The sequence below is a fragment of the Anopheles stephensi genome, chromosome 2 (genome assembly GCF_013141755.1).
Source record: "Anopheles stephensi strain Indian chromosome 2, UCI_ANSTEP_V1.0, whole genome shotgun sequence".
NCBI lineage: Eukaryota > Metazoa > Arthropoda > Insecta > Diptera > Culicidae > Anopheles > Anopheles stephensi.
This window is the reverse complement of record NC_050202.1, coordinates 3,668,822-3,688,800: the sequence shown is the minus strand read 5'-3', so window position 1 is coordinate 3,688,800 and position 19,979 is coordinate 3,668,822. Positions and strand designations below refer to the sequence as shown.

General features: G+C 44.5%; 1 protein-coding gene across 5 annotated transcripts in view; it reads right to left on the bottom strand.

The window, feature by feature from the left end:
• LOC118503664 overlaps nucleotides 1-19,979 on the bottom strand; it is a 239,104-nt gene that overhangs the window by 5,675 nt on the left and 213,450 nt on the right. For all 5 annotated transcript variants that reach the window (XM_036037190.1, XM_036037192.1, XM_036037191.1 and 2 more), the window contains 4 exons: nucleotides 10,744-10,877; nucleotides 7,007-7,296; nucleotides 5,721-5,798; nucleotides 5,247-5,435 (listed from right to left, as the gene is read on the bottom strand). In XM_036037190.1, the coding sequence (XP_035893083.1) occupies nucleotides 5,247-5,435; nucleotides 5,721-5,798; nucleotides 7,007-7,296; nucleotides 10,744-10,877 (691 nt within the window). The remainder of the gene's footprint in view (nucleotides 1-5,246; nucleotides 5,436-5,720; nucleotides 5,799-7,006; nucleotides 7,297-10,743; nucleotides 10,878-19,979) is intronic.

Genomic DNA, 19,979 nt, shown 5'->3' with positions numbered 1-19,979 from the left:
GAAGCTTGATGAAACCTCACTTCTAGACATTCTGAAGGAAGTTCAATAGTTATTTCTGGTATTATTTTTCAAGAATCGGATACAGATGCTTGTCAGTTAAGAAGTCTACATTCATTAATTTTCCAGGTACAGACTGCATCAAAATTCCCAAAAGAAGCCTCCAACTATTCTGAAGAGTTATTCTAGAACGTTTGGTCCTGGAGTTATTCCGAAACAAAGACTTCTGCTATTAGCCCTTCTAGACCACTCTGGTCGTCCGCTATCTTCAAGAGCTTCAACTGTCGATAGTCCTAAGTCCTTACAAGTCCCTCCGAACACTCAGTTGAGCCTTATAACTCCATATTGAAAAACGCAATACTAAACACAAAAGTATCGAAACTCACGGCTTCTAGCAATACCCCACTCAACGTAGCTAAGCAAACACACACAACACAACACAATGTTCCAGAACTTCCACTCGTCCCTTTGGACACACGCATAATTGAAAAATGAAACAACTTCAAACAAACGTCTAAATTCCCCCAAAGAAACGATCAACCACTCAAGACATTCCACTTGGTATCATTATAATGTCAGCAAATCAACCAAATAAAAAACCCCCCTGTCAGTGATTTCAATTCCAAGTAATCCTATTTTTGAAACAATGTAGCTACGGAACTCGGTCCTCGGTGAAGTACTGAATAACCTCAATCCATCATGTCTGAGTGTGTGTGTGAGCACATCAAACAGCTTCGTTTTTCCTCTTCTACAGAACCAACCTTCCATCAATGTAGCATTTCATTTTCATACATGTATTTTAACACCTTCCAGCTGTATCTTTTCAACTCCCGAAGCGTTCCCAGACGCACCCAGCCCGGGGTTTTTCGTGCTCCGTTTTACCGGAAAGAAACTGTGCAAACTGGTCTCCGCTTACTTGCTCGCCGTTAAACTCCAAGGCCGCCCCCCACCCACCAATATCGCCCAATTGATTTTCCAATCAAATTATCGTACCTCACCGTTAGCACCGGCCCACACGTTTGCTCCTTTCGCAAAAGCAATCAAACGCAAAAACGACTCGTTTCTAAGCTGGATGGATGCAGGCCAGACCGGGGCTCGACTAACTGGTTGGGGGAAAAGTTTTTAGTCCCTGCCTTTTCCGCGGTTCTCGATCTCCCTCTGCATCCTGCCGAACACAAATGGGATAGTTGTGTGCGTCCTGGCGAGAAGGAACAACTTTCTTTCCCTCGCTCTTGCACGGAATCTGTTTCGAAATTTACCTCAAATCCTTAACCCAACAGGTTTTCCATAAATCCTTAACTTTTTCCTATCGCTGCCCTCGCTGCCTCACCTTTTTATTCTCGCCCAAACCGGTTTTCCCATCGCGCTAAAACCACAACCATCATTGGAACCGAACCGACCGAAGCGCTCAGTGGCTGAGATCCTGAGGACCTGGCAAGCTGAAAATCGCTCGATCGGCTCCTCACAAACTAAAGGCAAGTTTTCCCGGCTTTCCGTGGCCAATTCGGAACTCGGGCAAAAGTACGACGGTGCGTCCTGTAGGTAGTAAGCTAGCTGGCGAGAGCTGGATAGAGCGAAGCCATTCCTATACAATCTTGCCTAAGAAGATACAAATATATACACACAGCCACACACACACACACACATCCAAAGCAATGTACAACAATTTCGATACAATAGAAGAAGTCCGGGGGAAAGGGAAGAAGGGAGAGTGAGGAGAAGAATCACCTCCCCAAAGTGGTTAAAATGCATCATTGCACCTATTTGCCTTTAAAATATTTCCTACCCAAAGCCAGTGCGCTTCGCTTCACCGACGAACAGGCCATCTTTAAGTTACTCTTCCAGGGGGAAAACCTAATGCCCAGGAAGTGCTTGGCGTGTGTATGTGTGTGTGGTTGGCTATAATAATTTGAAATAATAATTTACAAGTTTTGCATTGGAAATTGCTTTCGGGCAGGAAAGTCCTCCCGACGCCGCCCTCGAACGCCTCAACCCCACCACCTCCTCCAAGCAAGCGGCGAGTCTATTTTGGCTGCAGTCGGATAAATTTTAACGTTCCGAGCCGCATACTCGCCCTCACCATTGTTTTGTACTGGTGCTGGACGCCTGCGGAAGGTTCGAACCGACCCAACCCAACCCAGAGACTCGAGCCGGAATCGGAACTTTTGCCCAGGTGCGCGCTTTCGGTTCCCGGCGTCCGAACCGAAATGGAAAGCCGTAAATTCTCTATTCGACCGAGTGGATGAGATAGTTAGCCGTTAGTTTTGCAAAACCATATGGCGAAAGTGGCCGGGAGTGGCTGGTGTAAAGTAGCATTTTAAGGAAATCTCGTTCCGGGAAAGCTTGAGCAGTGGAAATATCTTTCGTTTTTGGAAGGTGGTTTCGCTGCAGAGGAAGCTGTATCTGTTGGCAATTTATAGCGATATTAAAGTAAAATATTAACGTACGAGAAGGAGAGCTTTGCTGCAGCATCAAGCACTTTGTGTTGTGTTTTTTTTACAATAAATTTGTTTCATTTCCTGTTGCTCGTTTTGTTGGCTGTTTCATCCGACTTCGCTGAGCTTAAACCTTTTCTTTGCGATGAACATTATTAAAAGTAGCAAACACAATTAATAGAATAGTAGTCTTGAAGTGAAATCACTCATAAAGAATCGAAAATGAAAGCAAAATTAGCAAACAATGAAAATGTTGACACTAAATTGCATGCCTATAGGCGTTATGTAGTAAACAGAAGCCTTTTTCCCTACCACTCGCCTATATTCGAGCAATTCGTACAAAACTGAGCAGGATTTAATAACTCTTTCTTGCTAAACAGAGTAATAAGCCTCACGATTCATGCAGAGACAATATCAAATCAAAGCTTGGCCTGATTTAAGGCCAAAGCCAACGCCAAGCAAATAATACATAATAGGAAACCTTAAAATTGCATATCTTTAGGCGCTAAATTCATACAAATTTCGCTTCACATATTTTTAATTGAAATTTTATGCATTCTAAACACTCATTAACTATCCGTTCAACTGTTTCTGATTATAAATTATTAAACTGACTGTTACCTGGGCGATCGTCAAAATCAAACCCGTACACCGACAGCGCGTGCCACCCGCCTGTCACACACTACCTGACGCATAAAGCAAGTGCACAGCGAGCCTCGTGCAGTGCAAAGTTGCAATATTGTGCACGGTACTCGTTGCTGTAAATGTTTCTGCAACCGGACACCGAACACCCGCGGTGCTCATCAAAGGGTTTGGGCGCGCGGTTTTTCCACAGAGATGGTCATATTTAATTACATTGCTGGTTTTGCGGTTGGAAACATGTGCGACGAACGAACGCCCTCACACACACGCACACGCACACAACCCACAGGGTCGTCGAGGTTGAGGTAGCCACACTAACGGCTTTACAAACGCTCGCAAAACTGGAAAATTATATCTGACACGAGCAAAACAACAAAACTACAAGACTGACAGGGAAAAGTGGCAAAGCAAAACAAAAAAAAAGGAAAACCACGCACAACACACAACGTTGCAATAATATACAGTTGAAAGGTAGGAGAATTAAACATTTCCATCTCGAGCCCGAACTCCCTTCGCAGAAGAAGGATCCGGTCGGTGTGTGTATTTGGTGACCGCATCCTTGTGCGTGCGATTTACGTACCGAGTAAAGCTCGGGCAGTCAGATCGCCAACCGTTGGCAAACAATCAATTTTCATTAACAATCCCCTCGGCTGGCCCGGTTGTGTGACGCACCGTGACGCCAGATTGCCATAGTGACTGCCAGCTGTGATCGGATTTAGTTGTGCTCATATTTCAGGTAAGGGATTACGAAGTTACCACTTACGGACTATTTTTCCGGTGCCATTTCGATAGGTTTGGATGTTTGCGGTGTGTGTGTGTGTTTAAGAAATGTGGAGCAAACAGCTTCAATATGAACTGAAACATGTCAAAAACTATTCAACAAATGGGGAGTTTTAATCCCTTCACCGCAAGGGCATCAACCACTGCCCGTCTGCCGACAAATTATCGTATCCTGAGTGACAGCTCTTTTCGTGTTCATCCATCAATTTCATTCCAAAAAGATTTTTGCCATTTTTTTGTTACACAAAAACCGATCCATCTGGCTGTTTTTGTTTGGGGAAGCCAAACGTCGAGATAAAGCGCCGAGTTCTGTCAACCAATCTGACCATGTCAACGGGAACGGTGTGCTGCGTGACGAACCAAGTAACTGGCCTGGGTGACGATGATCCGTGGTGACGGATGAACCATGTACTGCTGGTCAGCGTTGTGATGTATTTATGCTTTTCACCCCATCCCACACATCCACACCCCCTTCCCACCCTTCCAAAAAAAAAAAGGGATGGCGATGGAATGAGTCAAACAATAAAAAAGGGAGCAAACGCGCAACGTTACATCGTTTAATTGTGGTTTATTACAAACACGGAATTAAATAGGTTGAAACATCATTAAGCAAGGTTTACGTAGGGTGAGGGAAAAACAAGCGAAAAGTACAGGCAAAATGGGTGTGTACATGTGGGTGAGCCTTTTTAGTTTTTTGTTCTGTTTATCAGTTACTTTGATGTTGCATGTAAATGATGTAGCCTCATTTGATGTCATTGGCAGCAGCAGGAAAAAAATACGAGGCCGGATAATTACAAGTTTTTATAGCAACTATGGACAAGATGTAATTGCAATTTTTACTAATCGTTACTAACTTAGTTTTCCGACCAACACCCAAACCATATAATACCTTAACGTTGAATACTTCATTTTATGTTGCTAAACTTATCTCTAGCAGAAAATCCTCTTTTCCATCCGATACGCAACATGTTCACCTCTAAAAGCTGTCATCCATCACCAAAAACAACGTCGATGAGCGCACCAGCGTCATCATCATGGGACGAAATCGCCTTTCGATATCCCTCCGACAAAACAAAAAATGGCCGCTTCCAAGAGCGATGCTCCGACAAATTCCCTAACACACACGATATTTCATCAACACGACAAGCCCAACCCAGTCGGAACGCACCCAATGAACGCATCAATATTCCTAAGCTGCTTCGTGCGACAGCTCCCTCAAGGCTCGCCTAACGCACGATCCACGACTGACGGATACACCACGTCGTACACAACAACTCAAAAGTGCACCTGTTTAGAAAACGCTCAAAACCCCGATTTTGTTCGAACGCACCAGAAAAAAAAGAGTGGCCGGCCCGGCCCGAACCTGGTCGCGAACCATCAATAATGAATTACCTTAAAATCCGGTTGTTCGCCTCGTGGTGTGTCGCCTGCTCCTTCATGTTTAATTTATGGCCGTCCGGCTGCCGGAGGACGATCATCGCGTGCAGACCGCTCGGAGGCGCCCGATGATTAATATAATATTTACATGTTAAATTGCGTGGATAAATGCCGGGATAGTTGGGTGATCGTATTCGGCAGGTCCTGTAAATAAAAGCATCCGTGGCGTCAGCAACGGTGAGCCGAACAGCGTCCTGCGAGATGGGTACGAGATTGGCTAATTTATAATCCACCGGCACTCCGGATGCTCCGGAAAGGTCGGTTCGTGCTCCAATCTCTGAAACCCTCTAAAAAGCGGGATTAGACGATGTGTGGAGCTTGCACAGCAACACGGGATGTTAGCGTGCATCCCGTGGGAAAGAACCTAACCCCTTTGTACCGGTCCACGTACCACAACTCGTCGGTCCTGAGAACTTGCCGCGGACTTACCTTTTGTCGCAGTCATAAAAGTTGCGATTGCAGTAGCTGCCGGGCACGAGGTCTCCGTTCCATATCCGGTTGTCGTTCCTGGAACGGGTCGTGAGACAGATAGAGAGAGAATTTCTGGTGAGCAACAAAATAAAACAAAAACGAGGAAGGACCTAAGGGAACACCCACACACACGATGAGGCGCGCAGGTAGCATCGATGATAAGAAAAATGTAGGATTAACTCAACATATTATTCTCTGCCAATAAATACGAGGCTTCCCTTTTCGTATTTACTCCCACGAGCTCCCGTCCAACAAAATCAAATCGATTGCAATGGATACGGGCCCATTCGTAGCGGAATTGTATTCGACTAGCAAAACGATTTTCCGATTTTCCCCCAACCACACCACACGTTATGGAATGTGGAAGAATGAAAAAGCGTGTGGAAAATGCAATAACCTAGATTTAATGCCAACAACATTGGGTGTAGTAACGCTCCAACTCCCCAACTCCTGCTAACTTTCTCTCTCTCTCTCTCTCTCTCACCCTCTCTCTCTCTCTCTTTCTGGTTCTGTGTGTGAATGCGTTAACATCTTTTTATTTCCGTGCCCTGCTCTACGGACGACTTGGGCCGTCGGGAGGGGTTAGCTTTATTTATATTTTTGAGCTTTTATCGTCCTAGCCGAACCTCACAGCTAGGAAAGCGAGTCGCGCGCACACACAAACACTCACACACAAGATCGTAAAACCAACTTTTATAGTTTATTACTTAATGGAATTTTCAATTTCCTCTTCCGATGGTAGCATGAGATCGGGAGTTGCTGTTTGTTGTCTGTATTTTTTTTTTATCGGACAAATCTCAGCTGAAGGAAATATAAAATGGCATTCAAGCGATCGGAAAAACTATTCTGCCGTAGAATGTTTTAGTAAGTTGTCATGGGTTGTAGCAATTCAAAAATTTGAACAAAACAATTAGAGCTTAATCCTTCGAGTAACTGGACCGCAGGGGTGCGGGTCTTCACACGGGAGAAGCGATTTTACACAGGATTGGCTATCCACTGACGGGTAAACCAAGTTAAGTAGCTAGAATTGACAGGACGAGACCTCTCAGCGTGATAGCAGATAAATAATGAAGATAAGCCTTTGTAGAATGAATTCTACAAAATGAACCCTAAAATGAACAATTTGTAGGTACATGACAGAAGAATATCTACGTCAGCTCCTCAGAAATATTTACATCATCATTTCCTTTCTCTTCCACAGTTAGCGAATATTCCTCTAGAAATATCATAAAGCCACCCCTTACCTTAGCTTCGCATCGCTGTGCCTCAGAAACTTGTAGATTAGCCGAAACTCGAACCCATTCGACACGCTGCTGCTCGCCTGCGGTAGTTTGTCCAGCCGCAGCGTCACATTGACCGATCGCGTCTCGCTGTAGTATATCGTGTAGCCGGAAGCCGTCCCGCACCATCTACCGTCCAGATTCGGCAGACCCTGCTCGCTGATCGTCATGAATCCTTCCATACACTCACCGTGCTGCTTGGGGTCGTGAAAATTCTCCACAAACTTCCCAACACTAAATTTGGCCAGATTTAACTGTAATGGGTGGGCGAGAAAGAAAGAGAGAGTGAATAAAAATTGGGTTAAATAAATTTACTAATGTCAGCTTAATACATTCACTCTAGCGGTTATTTACTCCTAAAGAATGTGCAGGATACTCTTCCAAGAATGCGATGATTCTCTCCTTTTTTTTTGGTTAGAGGGAAAGTGATATAGTAACTCGAGACGCACAATCGCACGTCGGCAAAGAAAAAAAAGGAAACCAGATCCTTTAGGACAGATTCTTGCTATCTCACGGCCGAGAGGTAATAAATCTGTATCAATAAGATTAGGAGACCCTTTTTTCGCCCTCAGGAGGCCAGCGGAGCTTTAGATGGAAAAGTTCGGCTAATACTCTTTGACGCTCAAATAATGTGTGTGTGTGTGCGCGCGTCTTATGCTACCTTTTTTCCGATGTAAAGTGTTGCTATTTATTGAACACTCTTTCTTTTTTCGAAGAAAAGGGGCATTTTCTAAGTTTTGCGATTCTCTATCAGACCATCGGTGCAAGTGCGAGAAACTTTAACGTTTAAGCTTGTTTCGGGTACTCGTTTTACACGTTCCAACTATGGCTCGCTCGCTTGTAAAACGCTTCCAACAATCTTTCCCACAATAGGTGGGCGTTGGAAGGGGGTTGGAGCTGCTTAATGCTTCCGACTAATCCCGTCGATGGGAGACATTCGGGCACCGAAGCGAAGGCCGGTGCCAGACAGTCGTGATTAAAAAACTTTCATTTTACTGCACTTAAGCTTTTCCATTTTATCGAAGCCTTCGCTCGAAATTTTAGGCCGCTGATGGGTGGTTTTTTTCTTGCTTCTATGGTGCCCTGAGAATGTGCTCTTTTGCTGTAAAAAAACGCTTTCTTTCAGGAATGAAGATTTAATAAGAAAAAATCCTTCCAAAGCTGTTGGAAGATTAAGAAAAATAAAGCTGCTGTTCGTTTTAATGCTAAAAAACTATTCCTTTGTTAAAATTCCACCTTGCACTTATCGAATCACTTCTTGGAAAAGGGCGCTAAAGCGGAACTATTGAAGAAGCATTTGTAATTTAGTTTGCAAAGTAAGAATTATTCCTCGAATTAATTACAAGTTTCGTGCTAAGCCAATTAGTGTATTATTTATTCACCTGATCGCTTATTGCTCCTTGATTATGTCCTGCAGATTGCATACATTTAGGAATAAAGTACTTAAAATTTCTTCACATAATTCCACAAGGTTGCCAGCATTCCTAATCGATTGAATTACACTTATTGCTGACATTCTGCCCCAAAAAGCATCCAACGTGAGAAGCAAACTCATACTGTACTTCGTTTAAACATGCTTTCCATTTAGTGAATCAAAACCTATCTAACCGTGCACAGACCTCACCAATATCCACACGGCTTTTGATAAACTTATCTATGATTTTTCAATTAGATGATTGGCTTTTTTGATCGAAAGAGAAAGTTGCTTGTGTAGAGATAAACAAGCCACTCCAAAACCCAAGCCACCGTTCAGCCCCAAAAAGTTCACACGAAAAATCTCCAAATGGAACAATATCCCGTCCGATTACACCAGCAGACAAGGGAGCATGAGTCGCAGTCGCTCAGCGGCAAGCAAATCGAACACGATTACAGGGAACACGAACTTCCAAAACTGGACTTTGATACAACACAAACAAATCGCCAGATACGGCACACGCTGCTCGCTTTCCATTAGATCTCTGCCGGCAAAGTACACCGGCGTACTCACCGATCCATTAACGGGACTCGATTTGTTCTCCGATTCCCCGGACCGATTCGGCTTCATCAAAGTGTGAAACAAACTTTTCTGTTTGACTAGCGGAATAAATTAAACAATTTTAGCGCTTTGAAGCTTTCGGTGTCTCGGCCAAGGATAAGAGATCCCGGGGTACCTCCGTTCGGCCGCGGTGGCAAAGCCGTTGTTGGCAGGTGGAAAATTCGAACGCCGGAACATTCTGCCATCGTGGCGTGGCGTGGCCAAAAACTTATTCCCCCTATTAGCATAAGTCAGCACAAATGAAAAAGTCAACAAAATTGGAAATAAATTGAATTAAATGTAAATAAACTGTCCGGTCGTGCTCGCTGTCTGTTGTGCGAAAAATGGATTTGTTGATCTAATTTAGTGGCATTAGGTACTGTTGGTCGACTTTTAGGAGGAAATCATTAATTTCTACTTATTTTCAAAATAGTGCAACATTTTTGTTTCTGGTTTCTGTTTTCCCCTTCCAAAACATGGTTCCTCTATGGAATATTTCTACGCACTGAGTAGCAGCGACTCACGGCCACAGTAACAATGATTGACATTTACAAGGAAAACACATCTACACAAGACGTTTTGCGATGGAGGATGGAATCCAGTCCTGCTTTTTTCCACCCAATCTCTCCCTCTCTCCCTCTCGTTCGGTAATTAAATTGATGGTAACCACAACATCATCATCTCGGCTCGTTTCCAATAAAAGTTTCCCCCGAAAATAATCTATCGAATAGTGAGAGTGCGAAGAGCGAATGTCTCACTCATCCCTGGACCAAAAAAGGGGGCAGTTTTAGTTGAGCTTTTCCGGCAGGTCCTATGCTGACAAGGAACACGGAACGGCCTTCGGAAGCGATATTTCTTCCACCCACTGCCCGGCCACACGCACTCGCGAAGACGTGGCCCGATGTGCATAGATTTCGTTTCCCTGTTTATCAATTAGAGATGAACATGGAAATTCACTCTCTCTTGCCGTCAACCCTCGGGCTACAACACGCCGCAAAGAGGAAACAAAAAAAAAAGGCCACGGGAAGAGAACACATTTTTCACTTTCAATTTGGTTATTGATTTCGGCGCTTCGTCCTTACAGCGTCGTGCGAATGAGCCCGACTGTTGGGGTTGGTGGGTTTCCTTTTTCCATTTCCTACATTCACAAGACGAACAATGTTTGCAAGAATGGCGTATCTCCTGAGAACCACCATGGTTCCGTGAAGAGAACTGACAAGAAGAAAAAAATCCCCCCTTCAAAGCAAAATGCCCGTCGAACATGCGATTTGACGTTTGCCATAGTTTTCTCCAGCTTTGGCCAATAAAACGGAGCAAAGTGGGAGGTAAAAATGAGAAAGTACCATCCTGAACCGGCATTGCCCTTATGGAGGCTAGTTTACCGGGAGGCGAGTGAGCGGGAAATACAACAAAAAAACACACACAAGAATTTATGACCATCCATTAGTGCGGTAAAAGCAACAAGAAACGGGCCACTTTTTGATTATCATTATGGTTGTTGAAAATTTAATTTATGAAGACGATGCCGGTGGCAATCTTCAACGACGACGACGACGACAATTCTTCGACCAGTCTGTCGGTTCGGAGTTGATAGATGTGGGGTAGAAGGGACGAAAAGCTGAGGGCAGCAAAGCCACAGGATGTCTTTCGGCAGTTTTCGGTGCGAAGGGACTGGTACGGTGCTTACCTGCACAATGTCACCGTAGAGGCCTCCCGTCGCGGTAAAGTTTAGGTGACACACGAACGGATACACGCCGTGGGGGTTCTGTATCTGTAGCTCGTACGTTCTTCCGGCCTCACCGTGCAGCGTACGGTTGCATGCTGAAACGAAAATGGTGGAAAATAATGATGAGACGATAAGCATTGGCGTAAATCGATATTAAGCTCTAGATAAGGAATCGTTATGATTGCAGAAAATAATAAAAAAGGAAAGTAAAAATATGTCATTTTCAGCGTTAAGTTTGCAAACTGACTCTCACAACAGCTTCATTGTACAGCTGATTGCATACATATAGGCGAGTTTTGCACTAACATTTTATTTGAAATTGGTCTTTTCATTGATGAGGGATTAGTTGGACAATTTGCTCATTTAAGGAACGATTTTAATTTAATTTTTTGAAGGTATTAATAAACTCCTAAATTTATGTTAAATATCAAAACGTGCTAATGTTATTCGTATCAGCAATACAGTCAGGCTTTTCTTTATAAATTTAATAAAAAATATTTACATTTTCTTAAATCTACTCCAAAATCTCTCTGCAATTTTTAAATTAACCGATCAAGAAAATTTTGCTTTCAAATTGTAGAATATTAATGCATGTTACTTTAAACTTACTCCATTTCCTTTAATGCAGCAGTAACACTCACGGAAGACTCAGACAACTCTCACACACACACACAAACACACATTCACATTAGCATGTTCCGTTTTATGGTCAGCAAACGTCCACGTACCGTTGCGGTTTGTGGGCAGGAAAGATCGGTCGGCCACACCGAATGCTGATTTGCATTCCGCACGGCAACACCCGGACCGAAACCGGTAACTGCGTCCAATTTACCCGTATGTCACACTTCACTGTATCAAATCCTTCCACCGCAATGCTCACAAGAAGCCATTCCACAAACTATCACCCACAAAACCTGGGACTGTTCGGGCTACACGTGCGCTCCGAAAAACTTCAAAGTGTCTTCCCCCCTGGCCACGCAACACACCTGCCTTTAACTTTGGTTAATTTTTATCCAATCCCTGTCGACAGGAAGAGCGAACGACGGAATGAGCGAGTTTCGGAGCATTCCTGTCCCTCAAACGCTCGGGACCAAAAAACTTTTTCCTCCGGGTGCAAATTTTCAATCGCTTAAAAGCCGAAGCACAATCATCCGTAACCGACCGGAAAGTGGCTGTGACGACGTGAGCAAAATCCGAGAGAAGGATCACGCGCTTCCGGAGTTTTGCAACTTCCCCCCCCCCCCCCCCCCCCCCCCCCCCTGTAGCACTGTAGCACCTGTCCGGGAAATTGGGAAACGGACAAACGGTTGGCTTTCGAAACAAAAGGATGCGAATGCGAATGATCCGGAAAAATCGGAAGACGTCCCAAACTCCAACCAGCCCCAACCCGGTAGAAAGTAAGTTCGCCCGACCGGTTGGAAGTGAGAAAGCACACGCAGCAAGTAACGCTGCCGTTAATTTAATAAATTCAATATTCTACGCCAAAGAAAAGTTTATGCTAAATTCTCTGCACGCTGCACCGATACTGTTCCGTACGGTGAATCAAAGCGTCACGTAGCGACCGGCGGGGTGACCAGGTTGGGATGGCAAAAATCGAGGATCAAACAACTGGAGCATATTTTTAACGCTTCCAGGAATGGGACGCGAAAGTGCACGGGCAAGCGGCACGTTGGCTGGTTCCTTGCATACTTTTGTAGCTTAACGGAGCCGGGAAGCGTTCGTGATTTCGTGATTCGGTTCGCACTGGGCGGAAGTCAACTTGTACACCAAGTTTTATGAAAATCCACCCTACTCCAACCCCGGGGAAAGTTCATTTCTTTGCAGTTATTATTTTTCGCGCTTAGGATTTTCCGCTTCTTGTTTTTTTCCTTTTTTGCTTGACGTGTTTGTTTCTACGCCGAGGAAATCCTACTTCCATCGCACCTTTGCCTTACACTGCTAACCGTTTCGTGCATTTCCCTTGCATAGTATGCATTGTTCTCTGGGCAGGGTGAAAAAAAAACCCAAGCCTTAGGAGGATATTGCTAGAGCAAAAAAAAACGCAAGACTCGTCAAACGAAGAAGGAACAAACTTTAATTTGTTGGCTGGCCGTGTGCGTGTTACGTTTCTATACCGTCGTACCGGTATATGAAGTTTTACTTTGTGGTGATGAAAGATATCATGCGTTGCAGTGCCTCCGAGGGATAACTTATTTTATGTTGAAGAAAAAAGATTATATTAATCCATCATTGCTTTTCCCACCGAAATCCTAGCAAAGTTAAACATAACGTGTGAAAGAGACAATTGAGGGCTAAGTTATATAGTCTTGATTCTCAAACAGCGGTAGAATATCCTTATTCAGAATTATTCCCAAGTTGGTGGATGCGGTTCCCTATTGGTTAAGTGCACTAAGAATAGTTTAGAATAAAGGTTAAGAGCCTTTTAGAGGGTTAAGAATCAGAATAAATCCGGCATTAGATTAAATTTGTGAGCTTACTTCAAAAATGTTATAAGAAGATGGAGACGCCCAGTACTTCAGCGAATTTTCTATTTTGGCGTGAAGGTAATTCCCGTTTAGAAAACTGAATAAGTAACATTGCATACCTTTAGGCGCACACAGCGAGAAATTTGTTTTATCGAATAATTTAAAAAGCCAGTAATTCGTCGTGAAAATTTAGTTTAAAGCTTCCTTCATTTAACAAAATTTGCAGGTGGCACATATTAAATTAATAATTATTTCCTAACTACTTCCTAATTACTTCCTTTTACAACCCAAGAGAGATGTAAAAATAAAACAAAAGATACCCTAATTAACCGTGGCATATTTCTTGATCATAAGAATGTCTTCTCCATCGCTATTACAAGCTTCCAGCATCTTTCCCACACACGTGTGAGTGTGTGCCGAAGAATCTTTTCTTTTTGCAGCGAAATAATTGAACAAGCGCCCAAGGAATGTCCAGTGGTTAGCTTCCATCTATCAGCAGCAGTAGCAGCAGCAGCAGCAGCACGATACCGGTTACCGTTTGTCCGCAGAATTAAATGATCATTAATTAGCACGACATACGCTCAAGATCTGCCCACGTAGGATTAAGGCGTAGCAACCGTAGCAACCGGCTAGCAGTGGTAGTGCAGCAAGGCCAAAGGTCAGCGCAATAGCCACGTCTCCGTTGCCATCGTCGCGGATGGCATTATTACCATTAGCAGCAGTTAGCTGTTCCACTGCTCATTTATAACTAAAGATTATGTCACGTATAAGTGACTAACGACGGGCTTCGCTCGAAATCTGCTCCTTGCGGACAGCGGCGACCGAGCGGGGAAAGAATGGGAGACGCAAAATGGCGATTCTTTTACCTTTGCCCTCGTCTTCTTGTCTGCAGCGCACCACCAGGACACCAGCTGCAATTTAATTTGTTCCTTCCTAATCCCCCGTTTTCGTTCGGTGTAATTTTAAAGGATTAAAGTTTATGCTGCCTGCATGGTTTGATAGTAAGTAAATTACTGCGGCACTTTCGCGTAACTTACTGGTCGCGTTTCCCTGGTTACCGGGGTGTACGCGCTGCCGGCACGCGATATCGCACAACTACCAACACCACTAATACTGTCACCCCGGATACGTATCCGATACACAACTTCACATCCGGATGTTCTCGCTATCGCTTTCATAATGTTGATCCTTGCCTGAATTATGTGCTTCATTATGGGATGGATAAACAAAAACCAGGAACAAAGAAAGACTGCTGTCGGTGGGCTGTTGCGGAACATTTACTCTAATCTCTGACACATAACCATAACGCCGCAGAATAAAAGGGGTTGGCAAATCCCTCGCTTTACATTCTAACCGCTCACTCTCACAGTAAATGGCGGACCAGAATGTAACGATTGCCCGGGTTACCTCTCCCAGGTGTCCCGGGAGATTCATCCCAACACCGCCTCGACCGTAACTGACCCGTTCATCATATTAGAGGATAAATTAATAAACCTTTCAGCTGTGGTGATGCCTGTGATGCCGCAATCAAAATCAATCCGAGTGGTTTATTGACACTGTCCTCGGGGCAAGTCGGCAGGGACCCCATTGCAGGGATCGGAGTCAGGCCCGCGAGACGCTCGACACATCCCACGGATCGATTCACGCTACTTTACGTCTATCATCGTTATCGCCAACGACAAGACGAACCTTTCCCGAGGGAGAAATTTGGTTATGAAAGCGAACGACCGCTCGTCGGCAGCCTTGTTGTGGCAACAGTCGGAATCAAGCGCGTGTTAATCGTGTAAAGGATGAAATGGATTGAGCCAGTAGAACCGAATTGAAGATAATTTGGGTGCTCTTGCACTCAATTAATTATTATTGCCAAAATAAATAAGCTCAGAGCTATTGGGCAATTATTTGATGAGAATTTCTGATCGTAGAACAAGAAAGTGAAAAAACGAATGGAAATTGCATACTTTTAGGCGTTTAAAATTGATTCAGGTAAGACTTCAGGTAAGACTGTTGTGGAAATTTCTGTTAACTGATAAAATGTTCTTTCAACATAATGTTCAAAGTGATTTTCGGTCATCTAAATTCGGGAGCATGTTTTGCTATTTGCATAATAACAGGAGTTTTGCTAGATATAGAGCATTTTTAGCTTTACTTTTTGATAATCCTGAATAATCGTTCTAGTTCAATTTATTCATTAATGCTTGCAAAGGAATATCTTTTCAATACCAACCGATACCATAAAGCAGTTGAAAGACTGTTATTTATACATGACTTTAACACGGCACCACATATCTATAAATCATGCTCACACTCCCTAACACCGATATCTTGCATCTCTTCCATTGTCTCGGCATTGTTCATCAGTTTTGATCAATTAGTGTTTCTTTTATGCTCGGGTAAAACCGGTGATTGGATCGCATCTACACACTCACACACCCAAATAAAACTGAGCAGTCATCTTCGTACCGGCACGTAACAATTTTCTCCCAACAAAGAAACCACTCCCCTCGCTAAAAAGCCTCCATTGACCTTGGAAAAGAGCAGTCCATTTTGTTGGGCGAAGAAAAATGGGAAGAACATGGCTGTAACGTGTGTTGGGAAGAGCTCAGAGCACTGCACGCCCCGTTCGTCGACCACTTGGGCGCCTTTTCCTTCCCAGTGTAGGCAAATAGCCTTCGACGTGGAAAATCCTCACGTGCCACCGGTGGAAGATGTCGCCTATTACAGCCACCTTCACCAACACGGTTTTGGGTGTGTGCCTGTGTGTGAGGTAAAGCACCGACTGCGAAGAAATAGTAACTCAGCTCCCTCCAACAGCACGAACATTCCACGGGCAGTAGTTAATGTGTCCCAGAATGGCACGCTTTGGTGTCCTCCGGTGCTTAAGATGCTCACTTAGCCCTGCCAAACATTGATCCGATTTGGGTTGGGATAAAGTGGAGCCGTTTTTGGGTGAGGTTTGAAGCAGAGCGCTAGCGCTCGGGAAACGTTGAAGAAAGACCATGGTAAATGATCCTACCCCATCAAACCGTGATTCTTCCGTCCCCACCCGGACCGCGCCAACCGAGCCAATGACAAATCGAGCCATAATCTGATGGTCTAGGAAATAAAGAAAAGCTCATAAGGAAAATTTGTCCCACCCAGGGGGACTCTCGCCGGCTTCCGCTGCCCTGCGTTTTGCCCTCATCACGCGGTGCCTGCTGAGGCGCATTATTGCATTATCTACACCGCAAGCTGAGCTGTCTTCTACCCGGGGCAATCAACATCCCACTTTCGGCAGCGGCAGATAATAACATTAAGCTGCTCACTCAAGCGACGATATGCAACTCGCCGAGCCGTTAGCGTACCGAGTGCTGGCGGACTCTCGTACGGGACCTGCAAAATGGCTTGCTGCTTCTACTACTACCACTACTACTACTGCTACCAGCAGAGCGAGGGATTAGCAACACTCCACTGAGCCAAGTGTCACCGCAGCGTTGCGACGTTTCCGGGAGCTGGGCCTGGGCTGTCTTATCACATGAAGCGCGTTGTGATCGTGACTGGTTTTTTCTTCCCTCTACCACAGCATACACACACATCTCTCGCTCGGAACATCGTTCAATAGTTTAGCCGACGCGGCGTTACGCCGATGAAGGTGGCCTCGAGGGCGATATCTTCACGATGCTCGCATACAGTCACGATTCATGACTGAGCAGAGCAGTACGTGCACAGCCGCTGGTCGGCTGGCGCATCCTGCCCAAATCACGAACCACCACACCAATTGACGTTGATTCGATTGATGAATTGATGGGTGACGATTTCTGACAGATTTATTTTATGGCAGAAATATTTTATTACGCCCTTCACCGGTCGTCGGGCGGTTGCGCGTGAGCTGGCTGAGATGTTTTGTTTTGAGATGACACGTGAAAGCAACAAACCCAGCCGTGCGCGAAGATCAGCTCTGACTGCAGTTCTACTGCAGAAAGAAGCATATGTTCCGCAGTTATGTTTTGCTCTTGACAGTAAGCGCCTGAAGGTATGCAATCAAGCAAAACACAAACAATTGTGCGGAGCTTATTTTAAAAAAATATCGAAGCTTGCAGTTTTATCGGCATAGCACGCTTTGAGTCGTGGTTAAAAGGTCAGGCATCAGACATTTTTAAGTGTGACGCAACTTTCCCTGCATTTGGTACTGACTCTAGGCAAGCTTCTCTTGAGTTTTTCCCCTGCCTGTATGCAATATTAAAACACAACTCGTTTAATCTCAACTGGGTTCGAGTTCGAGTCAACTTTGATACCGTATTGCATACTTTCAGGCGTTACAAACATCACACGCAATTGCAAAACTAAGCCGTCTAGCAAGGCAATACACTCAAGAGCCCTCAAAATGCTTTATTTTTCAATCAGATCTAAAAGCAAAGTATGACGCATGAGAAAAGGCTTGCGAAAACGGCCCCATCCCAACCAACTACCAATCTACTTCTTCATCATTCTGCCAAACAACAAAGATTTTAAGCTGCGTGCCTATTCGCCGTCGCCGAACGCGTCTTTCTACGTGGTTAGAAGCATCACCATCACCGTCATCATCTTCCATTTGACAAATGCTCATCGCACACATGCTGCCTCACCACGCAGTCAAGTTCGACGCAAATCATTCCCATATGCTGCCCAAACCCATCGGTGACGGACAGTGAGAATTTTCTACCCGCAAAACCATTTCCCCATAATTCATATGCGCCGTACGTAGTACGCCTGCCACGTCCGGAGCCAACGTGTCACAGCTTTCCGCTCCGTGTGCAAAAGAAAACGCGAAAGAAACACATCCACACGTTCTGCACCACAGACCAGAACAGACCTTATGCAAACGATGGCCAAGAAATAATTCCTGTCATCTTCCGCGAAATTTCATCTCGATCTCGTCAGTGGGCAAAATGCTGAAAGCAGCACCGGCAGCAGTTGCGAACATCAGTGTGCGGTTTTCCCTTTGCTTCCGTCAGAAGCATTTTTCACCCTCACCCTCCCAGCCTTTCCACCCGCCCCCTTTTCTTCGGCTTTAAGAGCAATAATCCAATCGATCCCATCCGCGTCTTTCCGCTCGCGTACAGTCGAAGTTGAAGTCGTGGAAAAATATTGTTCCTTCTCTACCTCTTCCTCTTCAAAGGTTTTTGACAGCACCGACAGCAACGGTTCGAAACGTCACGTATTGTTGGAAGCAGTTTCGGCAGCAGTACGCTCGTACCGGTAAGGCAACCGGTGACGAATCTCTCGCCACTCGGGACGCTCGGACGGATTTCTGCCAAACAAAATCTCTTCACAAATATTGTCTCGCAGGCCGGGAAACGTCGGGGTACCGCGGCCGTTCGCCAAATTCGGTCTCGACCACGTCCAGCAATCGATGGAAGCAAGCAGCATTTCGCATAAAACCTTCCAGCAGCCCCTATTCGCCGGCTGGCTAACGAAAGGACACGTGGCCCGCTGAGTTTGGTGCGAGAAGCTTTAGGATTTTGTGTGATTTGCCGCAGTCCGTTTGCTTGGAGCGGTGTGTGTTTTTTTTTCTTCACTCGTCCTCGCCTCCTAAAGCCAGCTCCACAAAGCCTTGATCGAAGTGTTTGTGTTTCTTGAGAGCATGGTGTGGAAGGTTTGCTTTTTGATGGATTGAAACGTACCACTTCACCATTCGAAGGTTTTGGTGTGGGCCACCCTTTGGTTGGAAATTGTTTCCAATTTGTTGTTGTGTTTCTTGGCCCCGGTCTCAACTACTCACTTGATTTGTTCTTCGTTTTTTGCTGCTCTCACTCTCTTCGTATGTGTATGTGCTTTAAGGCTTCTTTTTTTGTTGCTCCCTGTCCAACTACAAATCTTTTCCTTCGTCAGCAAACGTGACAGTTTATCTCTTTGTTATTGTGTTTTTGCTCCTTTCGACTGCTTTTTTGTCTTTTCGCACCGCATGAATCTAACCCGGGTGGTGAGAAGGTTAAAAAGATCAATTCATTTCCCACCTATATGGTGCTACGCCGGCACAAAGAACAACAAACAACAGACCTCGAATGGTCGCTTACGCTTCTCGTGAATCCATTTGCAGAGATTGGGTTGCTCGGTGTTGTTGTTGCTGTCGGGAGAAGCAAATCGCCTCTTTTTCTGACCGTGGAAAACAAATTGCATTTTCAAGAACGCATCAACATTGATGAAGCCGTTGCGGAAAGCCCACAACTGATGGCGATTGATGTACAGCTCAGTGCTGCACACTTTGTTATCATTCGCTGGCGCGTTCGAATTACACTTACATGTGGTTTTTTTTATGGATTATGATTTATTATTTATACAGGAACAGAAAATGTTTTAATATCAATATATTGCATCGGGAAATAGAAAGCTGGAAAGGCGGAAAATGATTTAAAATCCATAACACTCTATTACGCCTGTTGGTATGCAAACATTTGGCAAAGTAAAAGTTTTTTCTTGAATTCTCTTTAATGCTTCAGTTTCAATTGATTTCCGATCTAGAAACGAAATTATTATATCAAAATTATAAAAATCATATGAACTCTTTTGTTAAAGTTATTTTTTATAATAGCTGTATTTGTTATCAGTTTTTGCAAAAAATATTTTGAAGGACGTTGAGAGATTGAAACGTAATCGTCTTTTTGCGATGCAACATGACATAACCTCGAAATCACTCCCAATATTTAATACTACTGCTCCAATCAATATCCGTTTGAATGGAAATAAGAGCGCCTGTTTGTATGCAATAAATAAATT